The 14,025-nt window shown below is 34.2% G+C and overlaps 1 protein-coding gene across 1 annotated transcript; it reads left to right on the top strand.

Moving 5' to 3' along the window:
- The first annotated feature begins 430 nt into the window (after positions 1-430).
- On the top strand, positions 431-1,867 carry LOC149149830 (uncharacterized). Its single transcript, XM_089445912.1, has 3 exons — positions 431-619; positions 758-839; positions 1,290-1,867. Exons 1-3 carry the CDS (start codon positions 446-448, stop codon positions 1,745-1,747), a joined length of 714 nt encoding a protein of 237 aa, XP_089302038.1. The 5' UTR covers positions 431-445; the 3' UTR covers positions 1,748-1,867.
- The last annotated feature ends 12,158 nt before the right edge of the window (positions 1,868-14,025 follow it).

The following is a 14,025-nucleotide window of genomic DNA, read 5'->3' on the forward strand; positions in this document are numbered from 1 at the left end:
AACTGCATATTTGGATTCAGCACCCTGAAAGACCCTTGGGACACTTTGATTGTGCAGAAATTAGCTATCAAACTTGCGATTCCAATAAATTTCTGCCAAATTTTGACCCGGAAAAACCCACCAAAAAAATTTCTTTAAAAACAACTCCGAAAATAAATGCATAATACTTCTGCAAGTTGTCACTGGAAGTAAAATTAAGAAGATAATGTCATGTTCCGTTCTGACACATTTCGCGTGGAGTTTCATTAAATGTCTAGCAAACTTCCTTTTTGATTAAATTGTGCCATGTGAAAAGTTACTTCCTCCAAAATATAAACCAACTTTTTATTTAGGTTTTTGGGTTCTAAAATTCGTTATAAAAAATGATTAACGTTTCAGAAAAGATAAACGTTCGGATCTCAATGAAAATTCCGACTTCTTGAATTGGCAGATTTTGTTTGGAGAAATGAAATTTATTATACATTTAATCAGCTCCTGGGATCTATATAAATGGAAAAGATACGGGATCCCAGGGCCTGGTCTCTGGAGCTGCACAATGTTCTTGTTCGCTCATCAACGCTCCCAAATGGCGCCAAATACTCAGCTACTGCACTCAGCCGGAGCCTTAACAATGCCTAGAGTAAACCCATTTCTGCCATTAACATCTTTATTGCATACTGCCACTGTTCTTTTGAATCGTTCTCATGAACTCCATCGTCTGGATTCAGCTGAAGTCTGACATTATTGATGTTGTCACAAACATTACTCTGCTTCACAGGTTCAGCTGATTGTTCTGAATGCTAATATGCGCTGCACTGAGTGCCGCGATAAAGTCTCAAAAGTGCTCTCCAAAATGGACAGTATGTTTCTTGATCTTGATCTTATTCTGTATAATAAATTTTTGGTTTGTGAGCAGTTGAATATATTTTTGGTATTAATTTCTGATTTTCTGAATATTTTACAATTAGACAAATATGGGGCGGTTAAATAATTCACCTTATCTCTGTTCGTCTGATCAAAAAATATTCAGAAAATCCACAACAGACATAGAGATACCTTAGTATTTTACAATTAGACAGACATGGGGCGATCAAATAGTTAACTTTATTCATATCTCTCAAAAAATCAGCAATCCACATAAAAATACCCTGGTTTTCGCCCAAATTAACCTCTTTTTATGAATGAAATCTTAAGGGATCATGTATATCCCTGTTTTTCAAATATATTAAGTCAATTTGTTTGCGGATTACTTAATGAAATTTTATTCTGGTCCTAATTTCTGAATGTGAATGTGACATTGTGATGGGCAGATTTGCAGCACTATGGGGTGGATGTTTCGCAAGAGAAAGTAACAGTGAGAGGGCGTGTGAATCCGAAGAAGAGAATTCAGCGAATTAGAGCAATGGCCAAGCGCGAGAAGACGAGAAAGGCCGTCGAATTTGAGAGGCAGGTGAGAGGCAAAAGACGGAACAGCTTGACAAAGAAATACTGCAGAAGCAAGTGGACGCTGAAATCAAGAAACAATTCCGTGCGGCTCGCCTGTCGTTTTCGTTGTGCGCTCGTCTTAGCGGCTTCTGCATTTGGTAGAATTATTTCCTCTCTTTGGACGTTGAAATCACCAGATGGTACCGTCCAACGCGCCTGCCGTTTTCGTTGTGCCATTGTCTCAGCGCCCTCTGCGCGTGTTGGAAGTATAGATGGAATTATTTCCTCCCTGCGTAGCAGCGTTATGTGGAAAATCAGAGCTATCTTTCCAGTTGGCATTTGATGTCGAGGAACGGAGATCAGCGCTGTTTGTTCATTATTAGCTTAGTTATGTAAATATAATAATTTCAGAAATGTTATTTTTTATAAATTGGTTTATAAAATAGTAACTTTTATTTTCCAATATTGTTATTTAGTTTTTCTTATTGATGTCTAATTTGGTATTGAGATTTAATAGACTGATGTATAATTAAATATGGTATTAGATTTAATAGGTTTAATAGATTGATATGTAATTTAATAGGTTAAATATAAGATTAAAAGTTATTTTTAAATAAATTAATCATCGGTTAACATTATATTTATACATTATATTTAGTTTAATAGGCCTTTCTTATGCATCAATAATTGTCAACACTTTTACTCTTCTCGATCAAGTGAGACACTTTCAACGGTTGATTTGAAGTGTGACTGTTTTTTCCAAATATACACATGGCAAGATATTTTTTATTACTTTTTCCCATTTTTTTATGTCACTCTTCAAGATATTTTTACTGCTTTTTCCCATTCTTTTATGTCACTCTTGGCTTCAGAGTTAATCATTTCTTTGGTCTGCCAGTTGTTGTTGATGTTCTTCTTCCCTGGCTTTTGGCAAGCACTGATTAGTATTAAGCATTTCTGATTTGCCTCGAGAGGCTGGGCTTGCAGAGGAGACAATCGAGGCAACGCTGCAGCGTTAGCGAGCGATCGATCAAATCTGTGGCCTTCCCAACTTCATTTTCCATCCTTCGGAAACAATTGTGTAAAGCATGGTTTGAGTTTGACAGAGTTCTATCAGATGACAACGCTTGTCAAGCCTGGCGATAGATACTCAGAATTCTTATCAATAAATTATATATTTAGGCCGATAGGCCTTTCCTATGCATCAATAATTGTCAACACTTTTACCCTCCTCCATTCGATCAAGTGAGACACTTTCAACCGTTGATTTGAAGTGTCACTGCTTTTTCCAAATATGCACACGGCAAGATATTTTATACTACTTTTTCCCATTCTTTTATGTCACTCTTGAAGATATTTTTACTGCTTTTTTCCATTCTTACTCTTGGCTTCAGAGTTAATCATTTCTTTGGTCTACCAGTTGTTGTCGCTGTTCTTCTTCCCTGGCTTTTGGCAAGCACTGTTCTTCTTCCCTGGCTTTTGGCAAGCACTGATTAGTATTAAGCATTTCTGATTTGCCTCGAGAGGCTGGGCTTGCAGAGGAGACAATCAAGGCAATGCTGCGGCGTTAGCGAGCGATCGATCAAATCTGTGGCCTTCCCAACTTCATTTTCCATCCTTCGGAAACAATTGTGTAAAGCATGGTTTGAGTTTGACAGAGTTCTATCAGATGACAATGCTTGTCAAGCCTGGCGATAGATACTCGGAATTCTTACCAATAAATTATATATTATATTTGCTCTTGTTGTTTCTTGCCGTCTGTAATTTTATTTGATGGAGTAGACACCGAGATTTCCAGCATAGTTTATTGCTGCTGTCTGCAATCTGGTTTAGGCAAAGTTGATGAAGGGAAACAGATGGTCGCCTGGATTCGAAGCTGTACCACGGAGCAGCAGTATCTCCATCCGTGTTTGCTGTAAAAACAACATACGGTAACCTTTTATCAAGATATAAATAACCTTCATTTAAATCTAGTAGTTATTAAAGCTCATATCCATTTCACTCCATCTGAGCTGATAAAAATGTGATAAAATATCCAAAGATCTAAAGCAGTTGCCTTCAACCGTTAACCTTGAAATCCTATTTAGCCTCTTATACAGTGGTAAAGAAAACAAGGCAAAGTGTGTAAATGTTTGCATTTCGAAAATATTTTATAAATAGCCCAATTCATTTGTGTTGTAACTGCATGTTAAACGTTTTGAAGACCTTATCTAAACACTGACACCGAGGACGAGTTCAATTCTATTAAGATGTTCACTTGTTCACATTGTGAACATTTAGCGTTGGAAAATTAAAATAACAAACTAAATCATTTCTTTATAATACGCATCTCAGTTCTTTGATCGAGGCATTATGTCAACGCTTTGATTGAGGCCTTCTGTCATTTACAAAAAAGTAAAGTAAATACGTTGAGTCCTTCCAAAAAATAATGTCATTTAAAGTTTAGTGTCTTGTATTTGACTTCACGTTCTTACAATTGCAATGGAACTTCTTTAGCTCGATTACGGTTTCCAATCTCTGAACAATGAAAATCTTGAACAGACAATAGGCTATACGTTATGCTATTCTGAGAAAGTTTTGCATAAAATTTTCACAAGAAGCTTGTTCCAACCCTTGTTTGACTCCACGTATGCTTCGTCTTTTGAAGAAAGATCAACAACATTGAACAGGACTGCAGAGTGTTCGATTTTATGACAAATCTTCGGGACCGAAAAACTCAACGAACAAATATGTTAGTGGACCACCAAGTTCATAAAATCACAGAGGCATTAACGTCCGCCAGGGAAGTGGATGTTTATAATTATGAGCAAACCATATGTGGTTTGGGTTTCTGTTTGAATAGATTTCAGTTGGCAATAAGTATGTATGTCAAGTATGTACGATGATTATGTTTATATATTTCGAATATGTGTGATGATTATGTTTAAGCCGATAGGCTTTCCTATGCATCAACCATGGTCAAATCTAAGCATTGAAATTTTAGAAGTTGGGTTTATTGTGCATATGAAATGGCATGTGTTCATGCTTTTGAAATTTTACTCAGAGATTTTGGGTAATTAACTTAACCTCTTGATTTTGGGTAATTAACTTACTCTAAAATGAAATAAGACATTCAATGTGTTCCTTGTAGTATAGATATAAACAAAACATCTAAAAAAAAGTAATTGCACAATGATCCAGTGCAAGAAAACAAAGTTTTCCACAAACCAATTAACTCTTCTAGAAAAATGCAACAATTCCAATTTAATAATCCTATTGGCCTCTCTTTGTATCTTTTGAGACAATTGCTAGTTATTAATAACAGTGGATAGAAATTTCACATTATATTATTTAAAATTATTTTTTATATTTACTAATAACCGTGGATAGAAATTTCACATTATACTATTTAAAATTAGTTTTCAATGTAGGTTTTTTAAATATCAAAATGTTTTAGCATATTTGTTTTATTTTTTTGGGAAGGTTTTCTCATATATTTTTTAGTTTAATTTGTTTAAAATTTGGGGGAATTTTTTGGAATCACAAAATTGAATTGGAAACTCTCTACAATCGTAATATCACATAGATTTTCAGGATGTTGTATGTGGAATCCATATATACAGTGAATGCCTATGAAAATGGTACATGTTGAATCCGTATATACAGTGAATGCCTATGAAAATAATACACTGAATTACTTGGTTCAAATTCCAAAACTAGTATTATTAAAATATTTAATAAAACATTGATAAACTTCTTTATAAATGGTTTATTTTAATTATACAAACATTTAATAAAATATCGATAAACTTTCATACAAATTGATTGTTGATAATTTGGCTACTGGAAATTAAATATAAATGATTAATTTATTTATATATAAATAAGTAAATTTCACACAAAAATTTAATATATATATATATAGAATATATTATTATTATTATTTTTATTTATTTTTGGATATTTCAATTTTAATTCAAAATTTAAGTGTCACAAGGTTTTTCAGTGCGCTGGATGTATATATACAGTGAAAAGTTCATTTTAAATAACAACAAAATAAGATTTGGCCTAAAAAAAATTCACCAAACAAACCAAAATATAGCAAGTTTAAAAAAGGCCAAAAATGATTACACTCAGTTACTTGGGTTAAATTTCAAAACTAGTATTATTAAAATATTTAAAAAGACATTGATAAACTTCACACTCATTTAATAATTTCATATATATATCATAATAATTTTAGGGATAGTCTAACTTATAAACAAAATAGTTTTTTTCATCTGAATTCACCAAAATCTCGTTCAAAATACATTTTTGAATGCATAAATTGATTCAGTGCCATGAAAAATCTGTGACACTTGAATTATGCAGATTAAACAAATCAAACTCAAATTTTTAAAAATCTCTTAGATTTTGATTAAAATTAACCAGATAAATAATTGTAAGAAAAATCATTTTATCTACAAATTAGACTATAATATATATACAAACTTTCTATTCTCATAACTTACCTAATATTTTATAATAAAATAATGATTAATTAAACTATCTCATAAAAATATTTTATATATTAATTTAATATTAAATTAATATTAAATTAGACTATAAATCATATTAAAAATATGAATTATTTTTAAAATTAAAATTAAAATCAAAATCAAAGTAATATTTTAATAAAATCAATGAAAAAGTACTTCAAGGCTAAAGTGATCATATTCAGTCTATTTATTAAAATTTCATGGAACAATAACGGATTCTTCAATGTATAGTATGAAAAAGACTTTGAATTATTGAGAATGAAATAAATGGTGTATTTTTTTAATATGACGCATGTGCAAGCCTAAGTGTTTTTTAATTAATAAATGTTTGTATAATTGTAAGATAATATTATAAAAGAATTTTATTTTATTTTATTAATAAATGTGTGTATAATTGTAAGATAGAATTATAAAAGAATTTTCATTGAATAAAAATGGATATTTAAAAATTTTTATAAAACGCATGTAAAATATGGATTTTTTTTCAATTATGTTATATTTTTTGGAATAAAATTTTTAGAATTTTAATTTGATTATTAATAATTATTAAGTGAATGGTAAGGATTTAACTTCCAGGTAATATTTTAGAATACTTTTAGTAGTATACATAAATTAAAAGTTTTTTACCTTTTTAATTAAATTAATTAATTAAAAAAAAAGTCATATGAACAAGTGTTATATAAATGAGTTATGATTTATTTTGGGCATGTGGTATTGATAAGTCATATTATTGACCCATATTATTAACAAAGCCTCATTACAAATATGGTAAAGTGGATATGAATTTCCATAGTTACAAATTTTGTTATAATGTTTTTTTTAAATATATGTTTAACTTGTATATTGATTTTTTTATAATTAAAAAATAACAAAAAATTAAAATAAATTTATAATTTAGTTTATTTTTATGATTTTTTAAGCTTCATATGGGGTGAATATCGACGCAGGGTTGGAGGTGTATGGGGGACGGGATGTCATTCGCCCACCTAACAAATGAAATGGGGGGCGTGGAAACTTGCCCTTGACAATGTTAAATGTAACATTGGATGAGCTTTCACAAGTAATTATTTGTTATGGTAAGAAGACGGTGGCAGACAGTGTGTGGAGGGATTGAGCGGCTCATTCATGTGATGGAATAAGTGGCTATTACCCCACCCAGGCTGTTAAACTCACAACAATGTAATGTAGGCTCCTGATTACAGGCGTAGAGAAGCAAGTGCTGGAGGAAAAGCCAGACTCGCTAATGACAAGGGCAAACATGCTAGGTGCATGTAACAGTCACAAAGGATATAGCAGTGCAGAGTTATTAATTCCCCCGACTGAAATTCCATCATGCAGTGATTGATGTCCTCCTCTAGGCTTTGTGGCTTCACCTGTTATTTGGTATCAATTATTTTGGAATCTATGCAAGGTGATTAGTGTGGTGTTTGGGTGAGGTCAACAGTCACTACTTTTTTCCCTTTATGTGATCCTCTGCCTATTATCACTAGCATGGATTTCCTTTTCTATCTTCTGGTTAGTCATTCAGTGGTGACTTCAAATCTCCGCCTTGGTTTCTCTGTGAGCTTTACGCTCTTCCTTTTCTCCCTCTTCGTGTGGTGTTGTTTCCTTTTTCAAATGTAGGCCTTCCATTTCTAAGGGGATTGTTATCTCAGTGGTTTATTGGCAAAGTTGTTGGTTTGTGTTGGGTTGGGAATTCATGGTCGATGGGTTCTTTTTCTATTGTTACATCACTAGGCTTTCTTGTAGGGCCAGTGTCTTTTTTTGTTATCCTATGATTCTTTGGAGTTTCTCTTTTGGGCAGTGATTTCTTAGGGCATCACCCCTGCTCCTCTAGCAACCCGGGGCGATATTGGTCACCTTTTGAATTCTTTCTTCCAATGGGTCTGCTCCCCATGTGATGCCAACGAGATCATGTTAGAAGAGGGTTCTCTTATTACCAAGAGTGAGCCCATAGAGGTCACACCCACATGCACCCCAGGCTAGAAGAATTTGCCTCACGATTTCGAGAGCTTACACCAGCGAATTTTCAAGAAGAACTCACCAAATCTAAAGGGGAAACATCCTCTCATAGGATTACTCTTTCATATATAAAGGTTCTTACAGAATGGGTTGATTAGATCCTGGATGTAGGGCACATAAGGGAGATGCTTCAACCAATATATGCAGATTGTATACCTTTATTGGTGGATGAAGTTTTTACTAGGACGGACTATCTTGGACCGACATGAGAACCACATGGATATCTTTCACTCTCTTGAACCCTGCACAAGCACCCGAGGGATCTGGATTGGAGAATGGAGATGATTGAACAACACCTTGACATTTATCTAGTGGCAAGAGGTACTTTAGAGGACCCAAAAACACCCATCTAGGTTGTAGTATAGAAAACATGTCCTTTGAATTAGACGTGATATGGTAATGGTTATGGACTTTTTGTTTATGTTTATAAATGTTTTTCTACAAGGCCACTTAGGCTAGTTTATCAGTCTTAGTCAATTTAATCTTGTTTATGTTAGAATTCATTTATCCCTCCTCTTTAAGGAGAGTGTATTTTTGGATATGGTTAGGTCTTGTTGAGATTTTCTGTTAATTAAATTTGGAAAAAATCTCATGAATGTGACAACAATAGGATTTGTTGCTAAATTAGCTCCATTTATTCCTGAGGAGGAGTTATTGCATCCTATATTTGTTGTGAGAGAATTTATGATTCAGTTTTCTACTCCCAGCTATAAAAATGTAAGCCCGTAGAGGATATGTGTGATGAGAGGGTGTGAGGAATTATGTTGTTGTAATCTCCTGTTGAGTAATAAGATTTCCGATGCCTCTGTTTGGTGGATGTAGCCCAGATTGGTTGGGTGAACCACGTTAAAATCTCTGTGTCTTCATGTTGGTTTATGCTGTGTATGCTTATTTAGTTTCCGCTGTGATTTTTTTGCTCTTACAATTGGTATCAGAGCAATGTTGTTGAGCTAGTACATGTGTGGCGTCTGTTGCTTGTGCCTGAGCGGCTAAGAGGCCAAGTCTGTTGCGTGTGATAGAGACGCCGGCGGTGACTCTGGATCAGCGCAAATACTAATGGTCGTGGGCTGTCAGACCGCGGACCGGTGGACTACGAGCCTGGCAGCATTTAACGATGGTGAACTGCCATTAAAACAAAATTCGGTTTGCAAGTGTTTAACGGCATGGTGTTTTTCAAGTTTTCTTTTGACATCAATTATTAACATAGCGTTGAACTGTTGACATCGATTATTAAACTGTCGTCGTTGAAATGATTATTAAACTGCCGCTGCTGAAATGGTTATTAAACTGCCGCTGTTGAAATGATTTGGAACGTTTTATGAAATTGGTATTTTAAAAAAAACAAAAACGATTGCAAATGGATCGCTTTCGTACATTAAATCACAAAGGTCGATTTGAAGTTTTTATAAAGGTGTTATGAAATGCCTTTTTTTTTTTTTTTACAAACCAAAAGAAACGATTTGTATGATTTGTATTATATATGATATTATATTTATATCATAGTTTTGTTTTTTAAATTGTAATATGCCATGACATTATATTGATGAAGGGTAGTTTTTAAATAAAGACTTCATTTATTAAAAGTTGCAATTGGAGATTTTGTGTGACACAACATGGCAAAAACTCAAAGTGCTCGATTTGAGATCGAGAAGTTCAATGGCAAAAACAACTTCGAGATCTGAAAAGTGAAGATGTATGATCTACTCGTGCAACAAGGTGTGGCGAAAGCACTGTTGGGAAAAGCTAAACAACCTTACACCATGACAGATAATGAATGGAGTGACTTGGATGAAAGAGCACTGAGCGGCATTCGACTGTGTTTGGTGGATGATGTTTTGTTTAACATCGTGTCAGAAAAAACTGCTGCTGGTTTGTGGACAAAGCTTGAAAAGCTGTACATGACAAAATCCTTAACCAATAGGATTCTTCTGAAGCGACAGTTGTACAGTTTGCGCATGAAGGAAGGTACATCCATTACTGATCATTTGAATACCATTAATACTTTCCTGGTGCAGTTAGAAAGTATAAAAGTAAAATTTGAATCAGAAGATAAATCTATAACTTTATTATGCTCGTTGCCTGAGTCATGGGATCATTTTGTTACTTCTATAAGTCTTAGTTCATCAAAAACCCTTGAATTTGATGATGTTGTTGGAGCTTTGTTGTCCGAAGAAACATGGAAGAGGTCAAATTCAGAAACCTCTACATCAGAAGCAATGATGGTCAGAGGTCGTTCTAAAGAAAGACGCTTCAGTAAGCACAACAACTCGCGTTCAAAATCGAAAGGGAAGAAGAGTAAGGTAAAGTGTTGGTTTTGTGGCAAATCGGGACATTTGAAGAAGGACTATTGGAAGAGACAGCAAGCATCCAAAGAAGACTCTTCGACAGAGAAGAAAGAAGCAAACACGACAAATACAGGTTCGGCATCCATTTCAGGTATGAGTGATGAAGTGTTATCAATTAGTTTGTCTAATCATGATCAACATTGGCTGTTAGATTCTGATGCATCAAATCACATGTGCATTCATAGAGAATGGTTTAAAACTTATAAATCAATCAATGATGGAGTAGTTTACATGGGAAATGATGTCACATGTAACATTGTGGGAATTAGAAGCATCCAGCTTAAAATGTTTGATGGGACAAATAAAATTCTAACTGATGTAAGACATGTACCTGAACTAAGAAAAACCTCATTTCACTAGGAGTACTAGACACTAATGGATATAAAACTTTTATTCAAGGTGGAGTAATGAAAGTTTATAAAGGAATTTTACTAGTAATGAAAGCAAAGAAAGTTGGAAATATTTTTCAGTTAGAAGGAAGAACAGAGTCAAATCATGTTTCTACAGTATCTGAAAACGACAGTAATTCTATTCGTTTATGGCATCAAAGGTTGGCCCATATGAGCGAAAGAGGTTTAAAGATTTTATCTGATCATAAGTTACTTCCTAATTTAAAGTCTGTTAAGTTAGATTTCTGCAAACATTGTCTATTTGGGAAACAAAGCAAGCAGAAGTTTAAAACTGGAAAACATACTAGTAAGGGAATCCTTGATTATATCCATTCTGATGTTTGGGGTCCATCTCCTACAACCTCATATGGAGGATCGTCATATTTTGTATCTTTTATTGATGATTTCTCTAGAAAAGTGTGGGTCTACATGTTAAAGAAGAAGTCTGATGTATTCACAGTTTTCAAACAGTTTAGAGCATTAGTTGAAAACATCACTGGAAGAACCATTAAATGTTTAAGAACTGACAATGGTGGTGAGTTTACTTCAAAGGAATTTGATAATTATTGCAAGGACGTTGGGATCGAAAGACATAAAACCACTGTATATACTCCTCAGCAAAATGGAGTTGTTGAACGCATGAACAGGACTCTTTTAGAGAGAGCAAGAAGTATGCTAAGTAACGCCAATTTGCAAAAGGAATTGTGGACAGAAGCGGTTTCTACAGCTTGTTATTTGATAAATCGATCACCATCAACTGCAATAGGATGCAAAATTCCTCAAGAGGTATGGAAAGGTCATCCTTGTGATTATTCTAAACTGAAAGTTTTTGGTTGTGATGCATATGCTCTAGTTCCGAAACATCAGCGTTCTAAATTAGATCCTAAATCAAAAAGATATATCTTTGTTGGATATGGTGATGGGACTAAGGGATACAGATTGTGGGATCCTACTACTCACAAGATCATCATTAACAGAGATGTTAAATTTAATGAATCTTCACTTGAAAATCCAGATGTAGATGATAAATTGAAACAGGATAATGTATCTAAGCTTCAACACATTCAGTTTGAAACCAATTCAAATACTAATGATAGTCAAGATGAACAAGTTTCAGATGCAGATCATGAAGAAGTTCCTACAAATAATAATCAGCAAATTGTGGAAGTACCAAAAACATCTTTAAGGAGGTCCACAAGAATCAAACGTCCTCCTAAAAGGTATGATGATTATGTTACTTCAATTGCTTTAACCGCTAATGATGATGAACCTTTATGCTATCAGGAAGCTGTAGAAGGTTCTAAAAGTGAAAAGTGGAAAGAAGCTATGAAGGACGAGATGATGGCATTGGTCAAGAATGGCACATGGGATCTGGTAGAACTTCCTAAAGACAGAAAAACTGTGGGATGTAAATGGGTTTACAAATTGAAAAGGGGTGTTGATGATACAGAGGACAGGTACAAAGCAAGGTTGGTCGCAAAAGGTTTTTCTCAGAAAGCAGGCATTGATTTTCATGAGATATTTTCACCAGTTGTAAAAATTGTTTCAATTCGAATTGTATTAGCATTAGTTGCTTTACTTGATTTAGAATTATAGCAACTAGATGTTAAAACTACATTTTTACATGGAGATTTAGATGAGGAGATTTACATGGAACAACCGGAAGGGTTTGTTCAAAATCTCAACAAGAAATTTGTCTGCAAGCTCAAGAAATCATTGTATGGTCTGAAGCAGTCGCCTCGACAATGGTACAAGAAATTTGATTCTTTCATGATGAGTCAAAATTATATAAGAAGTGAATATGATCATTGTGTTTACTTTAAGAAATTAAGTAATGGCATGTTCATTATCTTAGTGTTGTATGTTGACGATATGCTTTTAGCAAGAAAAAGCATAATAGAGATCAACAGGTTAAAGGCTCAGATGGCTAGGACATTTGATATGAAAGATCTAGGAGCAGCAAGACAGATTTTGGGCATGGAGATTTTCAGAGACAGTAGCAATGGTAAGCTGTGGCTATCACAACAGAAGTATATTGAGAAAATACTCTTGAGGTTTGGTATGAAAAATGTGAAGCCTGTTTCAGTCCCTTTAGCTTCCCATTTTAAGCTTTCTTCTAGTTTATGTCCTAATACAAATGAAGAAAAAGAATATATGTCTCGAATTCCATATGCCAATGTAGTAGGTTGTTTGATGTATGCGATGGTTTGTACTTGACCAAATATTTCACATGCAGTTGGGGTTGTTAGCAGGTATATGGCAAATCCAGGAAAAGAACATTGGTCAGCAGTGAAATGGGTGCTTCGGTATTTGAGAGGCACAAGTGATTATTGTATCACTTATAACAGGAGTAGTGAATTTGTTTGCGGATATGTTGATTCCAATTTTGCAGGTGATTTGGATAAGAGAAGGTCAACATCAGGGTATGTCTTACTATTGCAGGTGGAGCTATTAGCTGGATGTCAAAGCTACAGATCATTGTTGCTTTATCCACTACTGAAGCAGAATACATAGCTACTTCACATGCTTGCAAAGAAGCGATTTGGTTGAAAGGCTTGTTTGGTGAGTTTGGTAGGTTACAGGACAACATCAAGTTATTTTGTGATAGTCAAAGTGCAATTCATTTGGCTAAGAATCCGGCCTATCATAGTAAATCAAAGCATATACCTATCAAGTACCATTTTGTAAGACAGGTTATCACTGAAAGGGGAGTCTCTCTTGAAAAAGTGCATACAAAGGAAAATTGTGCAGACATGTTCACGAAACCAGTTTTGTTAGAGAAGCTAATTTGGTGTCTAGCTTCTCTTGGCTTGCAGAAAAGATAAAATAATAAAGGAACAGGGTATCAGGCTAATTGTTGTCAAGGTGGAGATTGTTGAGATTTTCTGTTAATTAAATTTGGAAAAAATCTCATGAATGTGACAACAATAGGATTTGTTGCTAAATTAGCTCCATTTATTCCTGAGGAGGAGTTATTGCATCCTATATTTGTTGTGAGAGAATTTATGATTCAGTTTTCTTCTCCCAGCTATAAAATGTAAGCCCGTAGAGAATATGTGAGATGAGAGGGTGTGAGGAATTATGTTGTTGTAATCTCCTGTTGAGTAATAAGATTGTCGATGCCTCTATTTGGTGGACGTAGCCCAGATTGGTTGGGTGAACCACATTAAAATCTCTGTGTCTTCATGTTGGTTTATGCTGTGTATGCTTATTTAGTTTCCGTTGTGAGTTTTTTGCTCTTACAGGTCTTTCAAGTGACACTGACTTGACTATCTACATTGCACTAGGCAAATTTTAGTTTTCAAAGGTAATACAATTTACCCTACATTTTTTTTTGTAGCAACATGG

Source organism: Pinus tabuliformis, chromosome 9 (assembly GCF_031772625.1).
Source record: "Pinus tabuliformis cultivar Carrire ecotype Pingquan chromosome 9, CPIR1, whole genome shotgun sequence".
Classification (NCBI taxonomy): Eukaryota; Viridiplantae; Streptophyta; class Pinopsida; order Pinales; family Pinaceae; genus Pinus; species Pinus tabuliformis.